This window comes from Leopardus geoffroyi, chromosome B1 (assembly GCF_018350155.1).
Source record: "Leopardus geoffroyi isolate Oge1 chromosome B1, O.geoffroyi_Oge1_pat1.0, whole genome shotgun sequence".
Taxonomy (NCBI): domain Eukaryota; kingdom Metazoa; phylum Chordata; class Mammalia; order Carnivora; family Felidae; genus Leopardus; species Leopardus geoffroyi.
Genome location: NC_059327.1, coordinates 45,420,390 through 45,437,656, shown reverse-complemented (window position 1 = coordinate 45,437,656; position 17,267 = coordinate 45,420,390). Strand labels below are relative to the sequence as shown.

The 17,267-nt window shown below is 37.8% G+C and overlaps 1 protein-coding gene across 2 annotated transcripts in view; it reads left to right on the top strand.

Annotated features, from left to right (window-relative positions):
• Positions 1–17,267, top strand: part of KCNU1 (potassium calcium-activated channel subfamily U member 1) — a 152,212-nt gene that overhangs the window by 28,235 nt on the left and 106,710 nt on the right. Inside the window, exons 8-13 of one of the 2 annotated variants that reach the window (XM_045460859.1) lie at positions 4,862–5,032; positions 6,163–6,254; positions 7,868–7,978; positions 10,822–10,927; positions 12,014–12,096; positions 13,415–13,484. In XM_045460859.1, the coding sequence (XP_045316815.1) occupies positions 4,862–5,032; positions 6,163–6,254; positions 7,868–7,978; positions 10,822–10,927; positions 12,014–12,096; positions 13,415–13,484 (633 nt within the window). The remainder of the gene's footprint in view (positions 1–4,861; positions 5,033–6,162; positions 6,255–7,867; positions 7,979–10,821; positions 10,928–12,013; positions 12,097–13,414; positions 13,485–17,267) is intronic. The other variant, XM_045460866.1, reaches the window with a different exon arrangement.

Below are 17,267 nucleotides of genomic sequence, written 5' to 3'. Positions count from 1 at the left end.
CTGCTGGCCATCACAGAATGGTAGGCAACAGTGCTCAAGGAGAAACTTTTTTGTCATCAAAGCAGTTCCCCATGAAGGGCTCTTAGGCTGAATGTGGCCTATAGACCTATTTTGTCTGACCTAATTATGTTTGTATTTTCTGTTCTAATTTTTTATTGCTTTCTAACTTTTACAGAGAGCTCACATAAAATCCCAGATTTCTGGATTCTTTGGGAAAATACAAAGTTTGGCAATCCGGTCTCTCAAGGCCACTACCAGTCCTAGTTGTAGACTTGATGCTCTCTGTTAACAGCATGTGCTCTTGAGTTGGACACAGCCAGGCTCACTTGAATCAAAGTCTCTTGCTTAACCCTTCTAAGCATGTGAACCTTGCTAGTCACCCAGGTGAGGAGACCTCCAGCAAGGATGTATGCAGAGAAAGAAGAAGCAACCAGATGGCTTGTGACGTAAGGGGATCCACTGTGAGTCACCCCAATGTCTGGAATGTTGAAAGCCTAGAAGAGCTATATCCCAGAGCGTAGAAAATGGCAGATTTGCTTGGGAGGATATTTGAAATGACAAACCAAAATAAAAACTATAATTGTCCCAACTCACCAGCTACACATATAACTACTGGCCTTCACCTAAAAGTTGATACCCTCAGGGCACCTGGGTGGCTCACTCGGTTAAGCATCCGACTTCGGCTCAGGTCATGATCTTGTGGTTTGTGAGTTCGAGCCCCGCGTCGGGCTCTGTGCGGACAGCTCAGAGCCTGGAGCCTGCTTCAGATTCTGTGTCTCCCTCTGTCTCTACCCCTCCCCCACTCACACTCTGTCTCTCTCTCCTCCAAAAATAAATAAACATTAAAAATTTTTTTTTTAATTTGATACCCTCAAAAGGTGAGTGTTAACCACAAGTAATCAAGAAGGGGCCTATGCTTAAATTCTGCCAAAAATAACAAGGGGGTATAGTGGAGAAAAGAGAGACATCAGCATAACAACAGTTATTTAATATAACACTTATAAGAACAATAATTACAAGATAATTTGTCCAAGGAAACGGAGAAGAAAAAAAATCCATATTTGAGAAAAAATGCAAATAAAAGGGCTTAAAAACTAAAAGTACTAATTCAAACAAAATACATAAGGTTTTAAATAAAAGACTATTAAACCGTAGCAGGAGTTGGAAAACAGGCTGAATGATATCAGAGAAAAAGAAGAATGATATCAGAGGAAAAAGTATTACAGAGCTGAAAATGACATTAGAGGAAACCAGAATGTAATCAAACGTGACACACACATGCTCAGGAACATAGTGGACAGGATTGCAGCAATGTGACATGGAAAAGAACAAAGGCATTCCAGCAATGTCAACTGAACATACTCTAAAATTAGTGTTCCTAGAGCAAAGGACAAGACAGGTGACACCAGAAGTCACCAAAATAAAGTCTTGAATCTGTGGGTTAAAAAAAATTAATGTTTATTTATTTTTGAGAGAGACAGAGACAGAGCATGAGTGGGGGAGGAACAGAGAGAGGGAGACAGAGCCCCCGAAGCAGGTTCCAGACTCCGAGCCCACAGCCGGATGCAGGGCTCAAACTCACAAACTGTGAGATATGACCTGAACTGAAATTGGATGCTTAACCAACAGAGCCACCCAGGCACCCCTTAAATCTGTGGGTTAAAGGGTATATCATGTCCCAGTGTTGCAGGATTCTTTAGCTCAATACCCAGGGAACCTTGTCTTGCCACTTCGAAGAATGAAGAGGAGAACACAGAATAAAATGAGCAGCAGGCAAAAGTTTTTATTAAAAAGTAAGAATAGTGGAAGCAAGGGTAGTACAAAAGCTCTCTTTGAAGATAAGGGGCACATGAAAGTGAATGCCCCAGATGATAGGCAAGGGACTTTATTTTATAGGGTTTTGGCCCATTCCTTTTTCTTTTTTCCCTTTTGTTTCTTTTTAGGTTCTTTTTTTTTTTTTTTTTTTTTTTTTTTTTTTTTTTATTGGTCTGATAACTATAAATGCAGACTTGTTTATTCCTGAGGGGAACCTGGGGCAGGAGTAGGTGGTGTTTGTTACATTTGTAAGGAAAACTTTGTGTCTGAGAGCGTTTTCCTCATGGTCAGGCCCAGGAGAGTTTTTTCCGAGGTAGTTTTTCTCATGGGTAGATGTTCCTAGCATTCTTTTCAAATATGTGGTTTGCTCGCTCCCAGGGACCGTCAAGCCCTAGCCTCTCCCTTTCTGCCTACTGAATCCTATCTTTCCCTATCATACCAGGAAAAATGACACAAATTATTTATTCCAACCATATTATGGAGCAGTTTACTGATTTTCAAGGATAAGGAGAGAATCCAAGCAGAACCAAGCAAAGTCTATAAAAGGGGGAGAAATGAAACTCGCCTTGGATTTGTCAATGTCCATTGATACCAGAAGGTGATAGGGTAGGGTCTGCAAAGTTGATGTGAAAGTATAAGCTATCCTGTCATTTTAAATATTCAAGAGAAAATAGCACCCAGGAGTCCCTTTTAAAAGCATATCTCGAGGGGCGCCTGGGTGGCTCAGTTGATCAAGTGTCTGACTCTTGGTTTCAGCTCAGGCCATGATCTTGCAGTTCGTGTGATTGAGCCCCACGTTGGGCTCTGCGCTGGCAATGTGGAGCCTGCTTGGGATTCTCGCTCTCTACCCCCCTCTGCCCCTCTCCTGCTTATATGTGCATGTGCTCTCTCTCAAAATAAAAATAAATAAACTTAAAAAATAAGTACCTTGATGGTAAAATCCAGCCATATACAAGATGAATCAAAACTAGGAACTCAGAAATGAGGAAACCATGATATAAAGTAATGGTGGGGATTATTGAATGAATTAAAAACAGTGCTAAGGCATAGCCAAAGGAATTATGACTACAGACTAGGGCACACATGTACCATGTAAAGATAACATAACTTGTGTGAGTGATGGCAAGGTAAGAGGAGAGGGGGGATCCCCCTAGCGTCCTCCATAGCATTTCTTATCTGAAGTTGAACAATGTCAAGCTTGAAACATAAAATTTCAGTTCTGAAATATGAAGTTAAAAATAGATGATAACTCAGTATCTTAACATTGGTCCAAAATCCTTTACTTTAACTTTATCTTATCTCCCATCTGGGTCTCTGCTCACATGGTTTTGGAGGAAGAGCAGAGTGGACAAGGGGGCCAGCAGCAGGCCACCAACTCTTGGAGAGTGCTGGTAGGGAGGGAGGGAAGAGGTTTGAAACACTAAATACCCCCAAAGAGAGTGAGCTTAACCTTAAGAATGTTACTTAATTTATTGTGAGGGAGAATTCCAGGTTGCAATAAACTTAGTTTTAGTTTATACAACAGGTTGTACCAGGATACGATCTAATCCCTGTGCTATGATGCTGTTAACAGACACTATGGGGTTTCAGCTTAAAACTGTCTCAGGCAACTCTTTTAATCCTGAGGGAATATATATGGCATAATCTGATGTTTTAAACTGGTTTTCTTAGAATGTACTAGTCTCAGACAACAGTGAAGACTCCAGAAGTTAGTGGAAGCAGATTAGTAGACTTTGCAGCAAAACCCTCTGCCAGCTTTGGGAGTTAAGTGTACATGTATGATCCCTTTCTTATTTTGGAATAGGGTATTATAAGGAGTCCATACTCTTAATCTACTCCTCAAACTTAAGAAAAGGTCACTTTTAAAAAGTGGTCAAATACCTGAGCGAACTATGTTATTTCTAATTTCTATTTCAGTTCTTTTTCTTTCTTTTTTTTTTTTTTTTTAGAATTTTTTTTAACGTTTATTTATTTTTGAGAAGAGAGAGACACAGCATGAGCAGGGGAGGAGAGAGAAAGAGGGAGACACAGAATCTGAAACAGGCTCCAGGCTCTAAGCTGTCAGCACAGAGCCCGACATGGGGCTCAGACTCCCGGACTGTGAGATCATGACCTGAGCCAAAGTCGGATGCTCAACCAACTGAGCCACCCAGGCGCCCCTCTATTTCAGTTCTTAACAACAAAACAAAAAAACCTACCTTTCCAGGCATCTCTAACATCTTAACATTTTTGCTCTAAATAGAAATGGGAAACATCCAAGAAATATGTAAGATACTTGGGAAAAAAATGTCAAAAAATGGAAAAAGAAAGGAAAGTTGTATACATTATATAACTGTCATTTATAATATATAATAATATATGACATATTGTGTATTTATAAGTTTATATATACCATAAATACATAGTGCCATTGCCTAAGTTACTCATTTTAATATAAAAAGGTAATCTAATGAGTTTGATTTTCTTAAAATGTGAAGACTTAGGGAGAAATCAGAGGAAATATTCTTCAGAGTTTTTTAATCACTGAAAAAAAATTTTTTTTTTGGCAGGGAGTGGCTGTGGGGAATAATGTGGAAAATTTGTTTGCTTTTTCTTAGACACTAGCCTTCATTCTCTTAAGCACATTGAAGTGAAGTGCTCGTGTAAGTGCTTCCTTTTCAATAATAACCCTGAGCTACTGGTAAATAAGAATAAATAATAATTGCTCGATTTCAGAACCTGGCTTATCTGAGTCTCATGGCTGTAGAATGCAGTGATTTGCCCAAATGAAAGGAAAGAGATATGGGCAGCCAGTACCCCTGGGGAGCTCTCCAAATGTGGGCCCAACCTACATCCTCCCTCAGAGTTCAGCAGTAATCGCAGTGAAGAAAACAAGACTTCACGATCTCTACACACACTTTGCAAACCCTTTAACACAGGCTAGGAATCATTAATACTTCATTTGGATTGAATTAAGTGAAACTAATCCAATGTTTTTCCTATTCTTTATAAACATTCCGTTGGATTCCATTCAGAGACCTTTCCTGAATCTCCTCTTTTTGAACAGGTGGAAAATTCTGGTGATCCCTGGCTCAAAGGTAGAAATTCACAGAACATATCATATTTTGAATCTATTTACCTGGTCATGGCAACAACGTCAACTGTTGGCTTTGGAGATGTGGTAGCCAAGACATCCCTAGGACGGACCTTCATCATGTTTTTCACCCTGGGGAGTTTGGTGAAGAATATTTTTAATATCTTTGAATATAGCTACATTAACCCAACACATGTAGTTAATGGTGATGAATAAAGCAATACAGGTTTGAGAGTGAATATTGCATTATTCAGAGCAAGTGTGAAATGAAAATGGAAAGATATTTAGATCCCATGTTTTCCAAACTGCATCCTCTGGAGCACGCGATTCAATTGCATGATTGCCAAAGATGAGGATGGCAGACAAAGGAGAGCAGACTTTATTTATATAGTCTGCATTGAATTGAGCAATCCTATTTTCCTTTACCTCTTGCCCATCAGACTAAAGTCTTCCTTCCAATGAGGAAGGGCATTTGAGATTTGATTTGAATGAGCCAAATGAGTAACTCTCTCTGAACTAGCATGTTACTTCAGATATGTGAACATCTGTGCTTGGTTCAAGAGTGTATCATGGACAAAGGAAACCTCTTTTAGTTACTTTAACTTCAGCTCCTTAAAAACCGGTAACAGAGTTCTCCCCTCCACCTTTCTGATATTCCCCTGTCCATATTATTACATCCCCTCATTTCAGTCATTTCCCCTAAACCTCTCTCTGTCCCACGTTTTATTTTTTTTCTAAGCCTCACATAGTATCATGTCAGAAGAGTCAGAAGTGCAGTTAGTTGTGACTAGAGGACAAAAGGGACAGGAAGAGTGCCTTACCACTTGTCTTTGCTTTCATAATTTGGAATGCTGCAAAGCATTTTATTTGATTTAAACCAAATCCAAAGGTCAAGGAAGAAAAATGGCCTGCCTTTTGAAATACAGTTCACAGATAAGAGAAAGTTTTATGCACCTTCTTTCTCTTTTATAATCTCAGAATTTTAGAATGTCCTTGAGAACAATGAGATCTGGGGGTGCCCAGGTGGCTCAGTCCATTAAGCATCCAACTTCAGCTCAGGTCATGACCTCACACAGTTCATGGGTTCGAGCCCCTCATTGGGCTCTATGCTGACAGCTCAGAGCCTGGAGCCTGCTTCAGATTCTGTGACTCCCTCTCTCCCTGCCCTGCTCGTGCGCTCACTCTCTCTCTCACTCGCTCGCTCTCTCTCTTTCTCAAAAACAAATAAACAATAAAAAAATGAAATCTAAGATTTTATTTGCTGATCATTTTAGATCCTATTTGCGAACTATGTCCCTGAAATGGTGGAAATTTTTGCTAACAAGAGGAAATACACCAGTCCCTATGAGGTGGTCAAAGGGAAGAAGTAAGTAGCTTTCAAGCATAATTTCTGCAGTTAGAGAAATTCTACTAGTCACATATCTCTTTAAAAATGCCTGTCGCTTGGCCTAAAGTGAATATATTGGCAAGGTCCTTCATTTACTGAAGAGGGTTGTGCTAAAATAAATACCATAAGATGATATTTGGTACTTGATAAAAACAACTATGTAGATGCTGGTAAGAGCAGTAAAACAACTAAAATGACAGATAATATTATCATTCCCTATCAAATATTAAGTGTGGCAATATTTCTGCATCCCTCATCACTGTGCTCTTAACATCTATTACTGTTCTGTTCATTTTAATCATGTGGTTAACTTACGGCTAATTTCACATAATGGATCAAATTAAAGCCACAGTTCAAATTTAAAATAATTACTTCGACTCTGTGGTCTCAGCCAAAATTCCACTAACACCATATGGGGGCTCATTCACAGGCAGAGGTTTGCTGGAGTGAAGAGAAATTTCCACGTCTTCTACGACACTTCATAGATCACCTGTTCTGTCCATGTCACAGCCACCTGTTCTGGGAGGAAAATGGAGTTGGAGTTGTTTTTTATCATATCTCTCTGTGATGTGTTATTTCAGTATCCACTATGGTTTTCACATCCGAGAAGGAGGGAATGTATTGGAGATCTTAAATTGGAAGCAACTCTTTTTTAGTCTCTATTTGCTGTAGAGGAAAGAGGTCCAGTGGAGATAAACTCCCTTGGAGTGGTCTCTTAGCACAATTGGATGAAAACCAAGATTGACTTAGGAGTCTGAAGAGGAAAGTAAAAAAAATAAAATAATAATAATAACAACAATAAAATGAGTGAAAAATAAATACTGAAAACATGGAAATGAACTAGATAAACCAAAGTCTTACGCAGTTCATCACAAGAAAGCGATGCGGGACACATGCCAAATTAGCCCAAAAGGTCTGGAAATCTTAAGGTTAGGTTAGGCTACATGTATGCTTTTAGTTTCCTTAAAAGAGTAATGGAGGGAAAAATAGCTTATTTAAGTGCATTACCTAAGGAGGTTGATAGCTATTTTTCACGATAAAAGTTGAGATTTTTACACTTGTCTTTGATGTTTCTCCATTGGACTCACTTTTTAGTAGCTACTAGATAATTTTCAGTGCGGAAGATAAACCAAAATAATCCAGAATGTACTGCCACCTCTGCCATAGTATTGACTATGAGAAAATCAGTGAAGTATTTTGAGCCTCTTGTTCCTTTGAAAAAGACTAGATCAGCTAATCAGGAGTCAAGTGAAAGAAATCAAGTGAAGTAACACATGTGCAAGTCCATTATAAGTTATAATAACTATGAAAAATGTCACAATTATAATAGTTATTATTGTATTCCTGAAAACCTACGTGTTATTCAAATGTTTGGATTCATACCCAACATGGAATGAACTAGGGACCATAGAAATCTGATGTTTCTTTTCTCTATTGGAGATGCAGTCTTCAATGTTTCTATTTTAAAAATCTGGGTAATTCAAATACCAGATTGATTTAAAGCTAAATTTAAGCTAAATTTAGCTCTGCGTCTTGACAGGAAGATACTTCTGTTTCTCAGATGATCCACCTCACATATTCTTGCCCCCTAGGTTCATCGTGGTCTGTGGGAACATTACGGTTGACAGTGTGACAGCTTTCCTACGGAATTTTCTCCGCCATAAGTCAGGGCAAATCAACATTGAGATTGTTTTTCTGGGAGAGTAAGTTTATCTGTACCATTCACGGGCTCTAAATTAATCCTTGAAATATGTATGCATTTTTTTAATGGAAAAAAATTACCCTCGCAATATTCATAGGAAAATTAGGAAATAATAATAAGCAAAAAGAGAAGAAAAGGCAACCTTATGACCAGAGTTAACCTCAGAGAATATTTTGGAATATATCTTGCCTGATGTTTATCTGTATATGTACTAACGTTGTTAAAGAGATTTCCTATCATTTACTCTTATATGACTGTGATTTTGTGCACAAGTCTGGCATTCTTTTTAATTGCTGTTCTGTTAATTATCAGAATTGGAAATGTGAGTTCAAATAGATGCAGAAAGGATTGTTTCTAATGATGTTTTTATTCTATGAAACTTACATTTCCACAAGTAGAGTCCAAGTCAACTATTTTGTGAACCCCCTAGAAAATGCATACTTAATATGAAAAGGTTTTTAAGTAGGCAAAATGGTTTCTTATCGTTTTATTTTACAATTTTGGTTCCCAGTGAGATTGAACAATTTTTGTATGTTTTGACCATTTGATTTACCTTTTTTAATGAATGAAGAAATTTGTCTTCATTTCTCATATCTGCTTTTCTATGAGGACAGTTATCTGCTGCTTTACTGACTTCTCAGCGGTCTTAATCTATTTTGATATTAGCCTTTTTGTGTCATTTGTTGTAAATATTTTTCTCTCTTTGCCTGTGTGTGTGCACGCAGAAGCATTTGATTTACATGTACTATAACCCATCGACTCTTTCATTGTGGCATCTGGCTTTTCTGACACTCTTTGGCCTCTCTGTTCTAGAATTAAGCAAATATTTCTCTAGCGTTTCTATGTTTCCATATTGAAATATTTTCTATTTAAGCCCTCTGGAATTCATTTTGTGTAAAGTGTAAGGAACTAACTTCTTTATTTTGTTCAAATGGTTTATCAGTTATCCACACACCACCAAATAAGTCAGGCAGATTGGAAAGGGCATTTTGATCTTGTACAGGATCATATACAGGATCACCTCCGCCACTTCCACCTTCACACATTTTATAGTTCAACACTTTGTTCTTTGTACATTGTGGCATGTCCAGTCCAATACAACTTTGGGCTCCCCTGTATGAGATGACCAACCAGCATTTTGAACTCCTTCATGGTGCTACATTGAGGGACAGCCAACAGTTCTATTTCAGTGTAATTGCCTGCCTGTCTTTTCGGTAATTTGTATGTTACTTGAATCCTTATTTTAAAAAATAGTCAAGGGGCGCCTGGGTGGCGCAGTTGGTTAAGCGTCCGACTTCAGCCAGGTCACGATCTCGCGGTCCGTGAGTTCAAGCCCCGCGTCAGGCTCTGGGCTGATGGCTCAGAGCCTGGAGCCTGTTTCCGATTCTGTGTCTCCCTCTCTCTCTGCCCCTCCCCCGTTCATGCTCTGTCTCTCTCTGTCCCAAAAATAAATAAACGTTGAAAAAAAAAAAAGTCAAAAACCAGGCTAAAATTAGTGATAAGGCACTAATAATTATAATCCAGTTAAGACAAAAAGGAAATCATTAGATGTATTTACTGTTGTATGGACTAATGTAGGTTATTATAGGTACTTGTCAAGAGAACGAATGAAATTTTTTAAAATTTATTTTAATGTTTATTTCTTTTTGGGAGAGAGAGAGAGAGACCAAGAATGAGTGGGGGTGGGGCAGAGAGAGAGGGAGACAGAGTCTGAAGCAGGCTCCATGCTCTGAGCTGTCAGCACAGAGCCCGACGTGGGGCTCGAACCCGCCAACCAAGACATCATGACCTGAGCCGAAGGTGGATGCTCAACTGACTGAGCCACCCAGGTGCCCCTAAAACAGAAATGTGAGATTTTTTAAATGGTGCAAAATGTTGGAAGCACTCATCTAGAATTTTTCCCATTACCTATAATTTTTGATGACTCTGCAATTCATATCCTCCACCAGACATTCTCTGTGGCTCCATATTCACACAACTAAATTGCTTACTGAATATCTCCATCCCAGAGCTTCAAAGGCCCCTCAGACTTAACATTTTAAAAAGCAAACTCATTGGGGCGCCTGGGTGGCGCAGTCGGTTAAGCGTCCGACTTCAGCCAGGTCACGATCTCACGGTCCGTGAGTTCGAGCCCCGCGTCAGGCTATGGGCTGATGGCTCAGAGCCTGGAGCCTGTTTCCGATTCTGTGTCTCCCTCTCTCTCTGCCCCTCCCCCGTTCATGCTTTGTCTCTCTCTGTCCCAAAAATAAATAAACGTTGAAAAAAAAAAATTTAAAAAAAAAAAAAAAAAAAAAAAAAAAAGCAAACTCATGATCTTATATATCTCTCTCCAGCTAACAAGGCAAATACATAAAAGAAGGAAAGAACACGGCACTTTCTGTCTCAGCAAATTGGACCTTATCAGTGCAGTTCCTAAAAACAGAAAGCAAGGCATTGTTTTTGCTGCTCCTCTCCCTTAAGCCTTACATATACTTGCATCAATATCATCAATTTTGTCTCCTAAAGAAATACTAATTGTGTCTCTGCCACTCCATATCCACTATCACAACCCTATTCAGTTAATATTTTGTATCTCCTTAAGTTCTGGAAAGGCCACGTTATTGATTTGTGCCTTTTTCTCAGAAACTGTTCTCCTGCTGTTATATGACTGGTTTGTTCTTATTCTTCAGCACTAAGAAATAAGGCCAGATGTTAGTATCACCTAACCACATGGATTAGTAATAGAGGATGGATGTTTTCCTACAGGGGATTAGGAGTTCTGGTAAAGCCACTAAATAAATACCAGGAACTCTAAACCAAAGTCAGTCATCATTTTACATCTTTGGTACTATATTCTTTGCCCAGGGTTCCTCCTTCCTTGGAATTAGAAACATTATTTAAGTGCTACATGGCCTATACGACTTTTGTTTCTGGATCTGCACTTAAGTGGGAGGATCTGAGGCGAGTTGCGGTAAGAACTAGTTGTTTTTCTTCTGATTATCCTAAGCTGAAACAATTAAAATGATAGGATGTATTTCTCTTTCAGAAGTATCAGTCCACATGCTTAAATTGGTGGAAATAAGACTTCCTCAACTTTAAAAACTGATCATAAAGGAAATGTAGTTATTGAATCTCCAAATCCTCCTTGATAAATGTCAAATAGACAGCACTGTTTACCTACACTTAACATTTATTTATTTCACTAAATTCTCTACTTATCTAGAGGAGTTTTATTTTAGCAGTCTAAGAAATCTGAAAAAGTTATGGATGGCAAAAGTGTGTTTAATCTTATCATTGAATAGAATCCTTACCAGACACAGATTTCCCAACTTTTTCTAAACACACTGATCCGCTTTCTGATAAGAGAAACAGAAAGGAAAATAGCAGAAATCCCATTAAGGATGGATGAAAAATAATGAGCAAAGGCCAACAGTCTAGACAGCTTTCATTTAAGATCAAAGAAGGTCTCCTCCCATGTTTTAGATTTCATAGAATCACATAAACCAAGGGCTGTAGTTTTTTAAATTAGAGATCTCTAGAGTTAACATAAAGAATTGAAATAGAAAATGACAGATTCAGAATAATCTTTCTCTTTCCCGCAACTCAGTATTGTAAGTGCCACTTCAATAATTTTCTATACCCTTAAGATTCAGAATCCACAAATACTGAATGACTGATTACTTTGGGTCAAGCATACCTCCAGTTCCTCCATTCTTTGCTGTCCTGAGAGGCAAATCAATGTATAGGAAGTTGCTTAAAAACTTCGTTTTGGATAATAGGAAAAATATAACTATGTACTTTGCCTGTTTTAAAGCAGTCTTGCATCTGTGTTGGAGACCCTATGCCCAGGTCTGTCCCCTGCAGCACTTCCAGCCATTACAGCATCTACAGGACTCTGATCCTGCTGTAAGGACATCCTTATCACCACTCCTTCCCAAGGGTGTTCTCTCTCTTATGGGAAATTTTATGATAAAACCACAGGGAAACCCAGAGGGGGAACACTAGAGCATTTCCTATGTAATTAACAAGATGGCTGCTGTCTAATCTTGAAGAATAGGTGGAATCTGCAGAAGCATGCCTGATTATAGCCAACCCTTTGTGCAGTGATTTGCATGCTGAAGACACTTCCAACATTATGAGGTAAGAAGCTGACACGGTTTTATATGCTTCAGGATGATTTTATTTCTACCTCTTTTAAAATAAAGCCCGGTGGCCCAGTGCATGGGACCAAATAGGAGAAGATGTCATCTATTACAGCACTAGGTTCATTATATTCCAGGTTTCTGCCTATTTTTTCTTTCTTTCTTTTTTTTTTTTTTTTTTTGCTCCCCAAAGCTGTGTGGATGCAAAAATAGAGTATCCTGAGTATCTTTGTGCTTTTCCATATACTTTCCTAAAGTTTCATATGGGTAAAAGTTATTTAAAATTTTTTTCTTACGTTTATCTTTTGAGAGACATAGAGAGACAGAGCACAAGTTGGGGAGGGGCAGAGAGAGAGGGAGACACAGAATCTGAAGCAGGTTCCAGGCTCCGAGCTGTCAGCACAGAGCCCGACACAGGGCTCGAACTCACAAACTGTGAGATCATGACCTGAGCTGAAGTCAGACGCTTAACCGACTGAGCCACCCAGGCACCCCAGGTAATAGGTATTTAAATTTAAAAAGCAAGCATACCAATAACTGATAACTGTTCAGATAACACCATTAATAAATAACATCTTTAAACCTCCAAAAATAAAGATGCCATTTTCTGATTGGTGAATCCTATTAGTAGACTTTATTTATTGGAGTTTTTCTCCAGTAGTTCTGGTGAAATATTGTGTATCATTTGCTATAATGTGCTTGTGATTATTGGCAAATATCTTCCAGATGACTAGAATTGGTATTACTGTCTTTAACTATGAGCTGTCTGTGAGCAGGAACTTGACTTGTGGTGATAGTTTCAAGCTATCATGGTGATGGCAATGGCATTGTGCCCAACCATATGAACTTATGGTCCCCAGAGCATAATAAACATACATAGCTAAAGGTGATTCTACAAACAGCAAGAAACAGTTGAGAACATATACTGTGCATAATACAGTATATATGAGTTGGACCTCAGTCTCTTAATATGTATAATGAGAACGTTGGGTAAGACAGTCTATGAGCTACTTCAAGCATAGACAGAAATGCGATCACTGTTTTTTTTTTTCTGTAATTAATGTATTTGAAGGCTAAAATACATGAAACTGTTGATTTCCTCCTCAAGAACTGGTTTCAGAACACCACAGTCTCCTAGTACCAAGAGCTGACCCTTCCATAGATTACATTTACTAAGTCACTAAAACAATATCATCCTTTACTGTGTATGCAATTAAACAGAACATTATTAGAGGACAGCATAATCGTGCATTTTATATGTTGTTTTATTATTGCATACTGTACATCACTGATGAGCATATTTGTTGTTTATGTAGGGTTCTCTCCATCAAAAACTATAACCCTAATACCAGAGTCATCATACAGATACTTCAATCCCATAACAAGGTATGGTAACCATCTAGCCTCCCTATCATCCCCTTTTAGTCTACGGAGTTGAATAACTTCCTTTGTCTAAATAATAAAACTTATTAATTTCTCACAGGTCTATACTCAAAGATTTTTTGCCAATTACAGGTGAAATATGGAGGCTCATTAAGATTTTTAATCACTTAGGGGCGCCTGGGTGGCGCAGTCGGTTAAGCATCCGACTTCAGCCAGGTCACGATCTCGCGGTCCGTGAGTTCGAGCCCCGCGTCGGGCTCTGGGCTGATGGCTCAGAGCCTGGAGCCTGTTTCCAATTCTGTGTCTCCCTCTCTCTCTGCCCCTCCCCCGTTCATGCTCTGTCTCTCTCTGTCCCAAAAATAAATAAACGTTGAAAAAAAAATTAAAAAAAAAAAAGATTTTTAATCACTTAAAAATGCAAATTCATAAAGAGGTATACTTTCATACTTTAGCAGCTGCTACCTGAGGGTCTAACTACTAATCCACCTAAATCTAGATGCTGATATCCTTTCCTTTGGGACACTGACCTACCTCTCTTGGCACACCTATGACTACTTGGAGCCACTAAAAATGCAGTAGCCTGATTAGACAATCACAGAGGTTTGAGAGACAACCAAAAGCTAGGACAGGGTTGAGCAAAAAGGTTCAACTCCTACACAAGGCCATTTCTTCAAAACTGAGAGAGGTGGCTATTTTACCTAGTGCAGAATTTCAAGGGGAATGAAGAAACAGAGGAATATATTCTAAATGAAAGAGTAAGATAAGACCTCAGAAAAAGACCTTGACGAAACAGAGATGAATGACAGAGTTCAAAACAGTCATAAAGATGCTCACTAAGCTATGGAGAAGAATGGATGAAGAAAATGAGAACTTCAACAGAGATGGAGTATATAAGAAAGTAACAAATAGAAATCACAAGCTGAGGAATTTAGTAACTGAACCAAAAAAAAATACAATAGAGGGGTTCAGCAGCAAACTAGATGAATCAGAAGAATCAGCAAACAGGAAGACAGGGTAGTGGAACTCACCTAATCAGAGTAGCAGAAAGAAAAAAGAATGAAAATGAGTGGGGATAGCTTATGGGACAATATCCATTGGGTCCGTGTTTGCATTATAGGCATCCCAGAAGGAGAAAAACAAAGAAAGGGGCAGAAAACTTATTTGAAGAAGCAGTCACTGAAAACTTCCCTAATCTGGAGAAGGAAACAGCCATCTACATCCAGGAAGCCCAGATAATTTTAAATAAGATGAACCTAAAGAGATCCACACAAAAAAACTCATTATAATTAAAGTGTCAAAAGTTAAAGACAAGGAGAGAATCTTAAAGTTGGCAAGAGAAAAACAACTTGTAATGTCTAAGGGAACCACTGTAAGACTAGCAACAGATTTTTCAGCAGAAACTTCACAGACCAGAAGGGAATGGCCTGATAGATTGAAAGTACTGAAAGAAAAAAAAAACCCTGCCAATCCAGAATAGTCTACCTGGCAATGTTGTCATGCAGAGAGTTTTTCACACAAGCAAAAGCTACAGGAGTTCATCATCACGAGGACAGTTTTATAAGAAATGATAAAAAAAAAACTTCTTCAAGCTGAAAGGAAAGGGCATCAATTAGTAACAGAAAAAGATAAGAAAGTATGAATCTCAATGGCAAAAGAAAATGTGTAGTAAAATTCAGAATAATCTAATGTCGTAAATGTGGACTAATCACTTATGAATCTCATACAAAGGTTAAAAGATGGAAGTAGTATTGGGGCGCCTGGGTGGTGCAGTCGGTTAAGTATCCGACTTCAGCCAGGTCACGATCTCGCAGTCCGTGAGTTCGAGCCCCGCGTCAGGCTCTGGGCTGATGGCTCGGAGCCTGGAGCCTGTTTCCGATTCTGTGTCTCCCTCTCTCTCTGCCCCTCCCCCGTTCATACTTTGTCTCTCTCTGTCCCAAAAATAAATAAAACGTTGAAAAAAAAAAAAAAAGATGGAAGTAGTAAAAATAAGTGCAGTACTTAGTAAGGGATACACTAAGGGATATACCAAATGCTATAAATTGTGATATCAGAAACAAAATGGGGTGGGGGGGGATAAAAATGTGGTTTTAGAATGTGATCAAACTTAAGTTGTTAGGACTTAAAATAGATTGTTATAAAAATGAGTTATGTGAGCCTACTATGAAGTAGCCACAGAGGAAAAATATATGTAGATACACAACAAATAAAAAGAAAGGAATCTAAGACCTACAGAAAATCATCAAATCACAAAGGAAGAGAGCAAAAGAGGAAGAAAGGAACAGAGCATTGACAAAACAGCCAGAAAACAATTAACAAATGACAATAGGCACATACCTATCAATAATTACTTTAAATATAGATGGGCTAAATTCTTCATTTATAAATGATTTAAATTTTTTTTTAATGTTTATTTATTTTTGAGACAGAGAGAAACAAAGCATGAATGGGGGAGGATCAGAGAGAGAGGGAGACACAGAATCCGAAGCAGGCTCCAGGCTCTGAGCTGTCAGCACAGAGCCTGACACAGGGCTCGAACTCACAGACCGTGAGATCATGACCTGAGCCAAAGTCGGACACTCAACCAACTGAGCTACCCAAGCGCCCCTCATTTATAATTATATATATAATTAATATATATAATTATTATATATTATATATTATATTAATATATTAATTAATATATAATATAATATAGGGGCGCCTGGGTGGCGCAGTCGGTTAGGCGTCCGACTTCAGCCGGGTCACGATCTCGCGGTCCGTGAGTTCGAGCCCCGCATCAGGCTCTGGGCTGATGGCTCAGAGCCTGGAGCCTGTTTCCGATTCTGTGTCTCCCTCTCTCTCTGCCCCTCCCCCGTTCATGCTCTGTCTCTCTCTGTCCCAAAAATGAATAAACGTTGGAAAAAAAAAATATATATATATATATAATATAATATAAATATATAAATATATATATTTATATATATAATATAATATATAACATATATATAATATAATATAAATATATATAATATATATTATATATATTTTGAAGGCTATATATATAATATTATATATTATATATATATATATCAGCATCTAGATTTAGGTGGATTAGTAGTTAGACCCTCAGGTAGCAGCTGCTAAAGTATGAAAGTATACCTCTGTATGAATTTGCATTTTTAAGTGATTAAAAATCTTAATGAGCCTCCATATTTCACCTGTAATTGGCAAAAAATATATAATATATATATAATATAGATAATATAGATAATATATGTAATATAATGTAAATTAATATAATATATTATAATACATAATATATATTATCTATATAATATATATTATAATATATATAATCTATATAATATATAATTATATATAATTTTATATAATTATAATTATGTAAATATATAATTTTATATATATATAAAGAATATAAATATATAAATATATATAAATATATATTATATTATATATATGGTATATAATATACAATTATTATATATATTAATTATATATAATAAAATATATGGTCTATATAATGGAATTTTATTCAGCCATAAAAATGAAGGAAATTTTGCACTTGCTACAGTATGGATGGGCCTTGAGGGAATTATGCTAAGTGAAAATAAGTGAGAGAAAGACATACCATATGATTTCATTTATATGTAGAACTTTAAAAGTTAAAAAAAAAAAACCAAAGCAAACCCCCCCCCAAAAAAAAACCATACAGATAGAACAGATTGGTGATTGTCAGAGGTGGGGATGGGGGTGGTGTTGAGGGTGGGCAAAATGGATGAAGGGAAT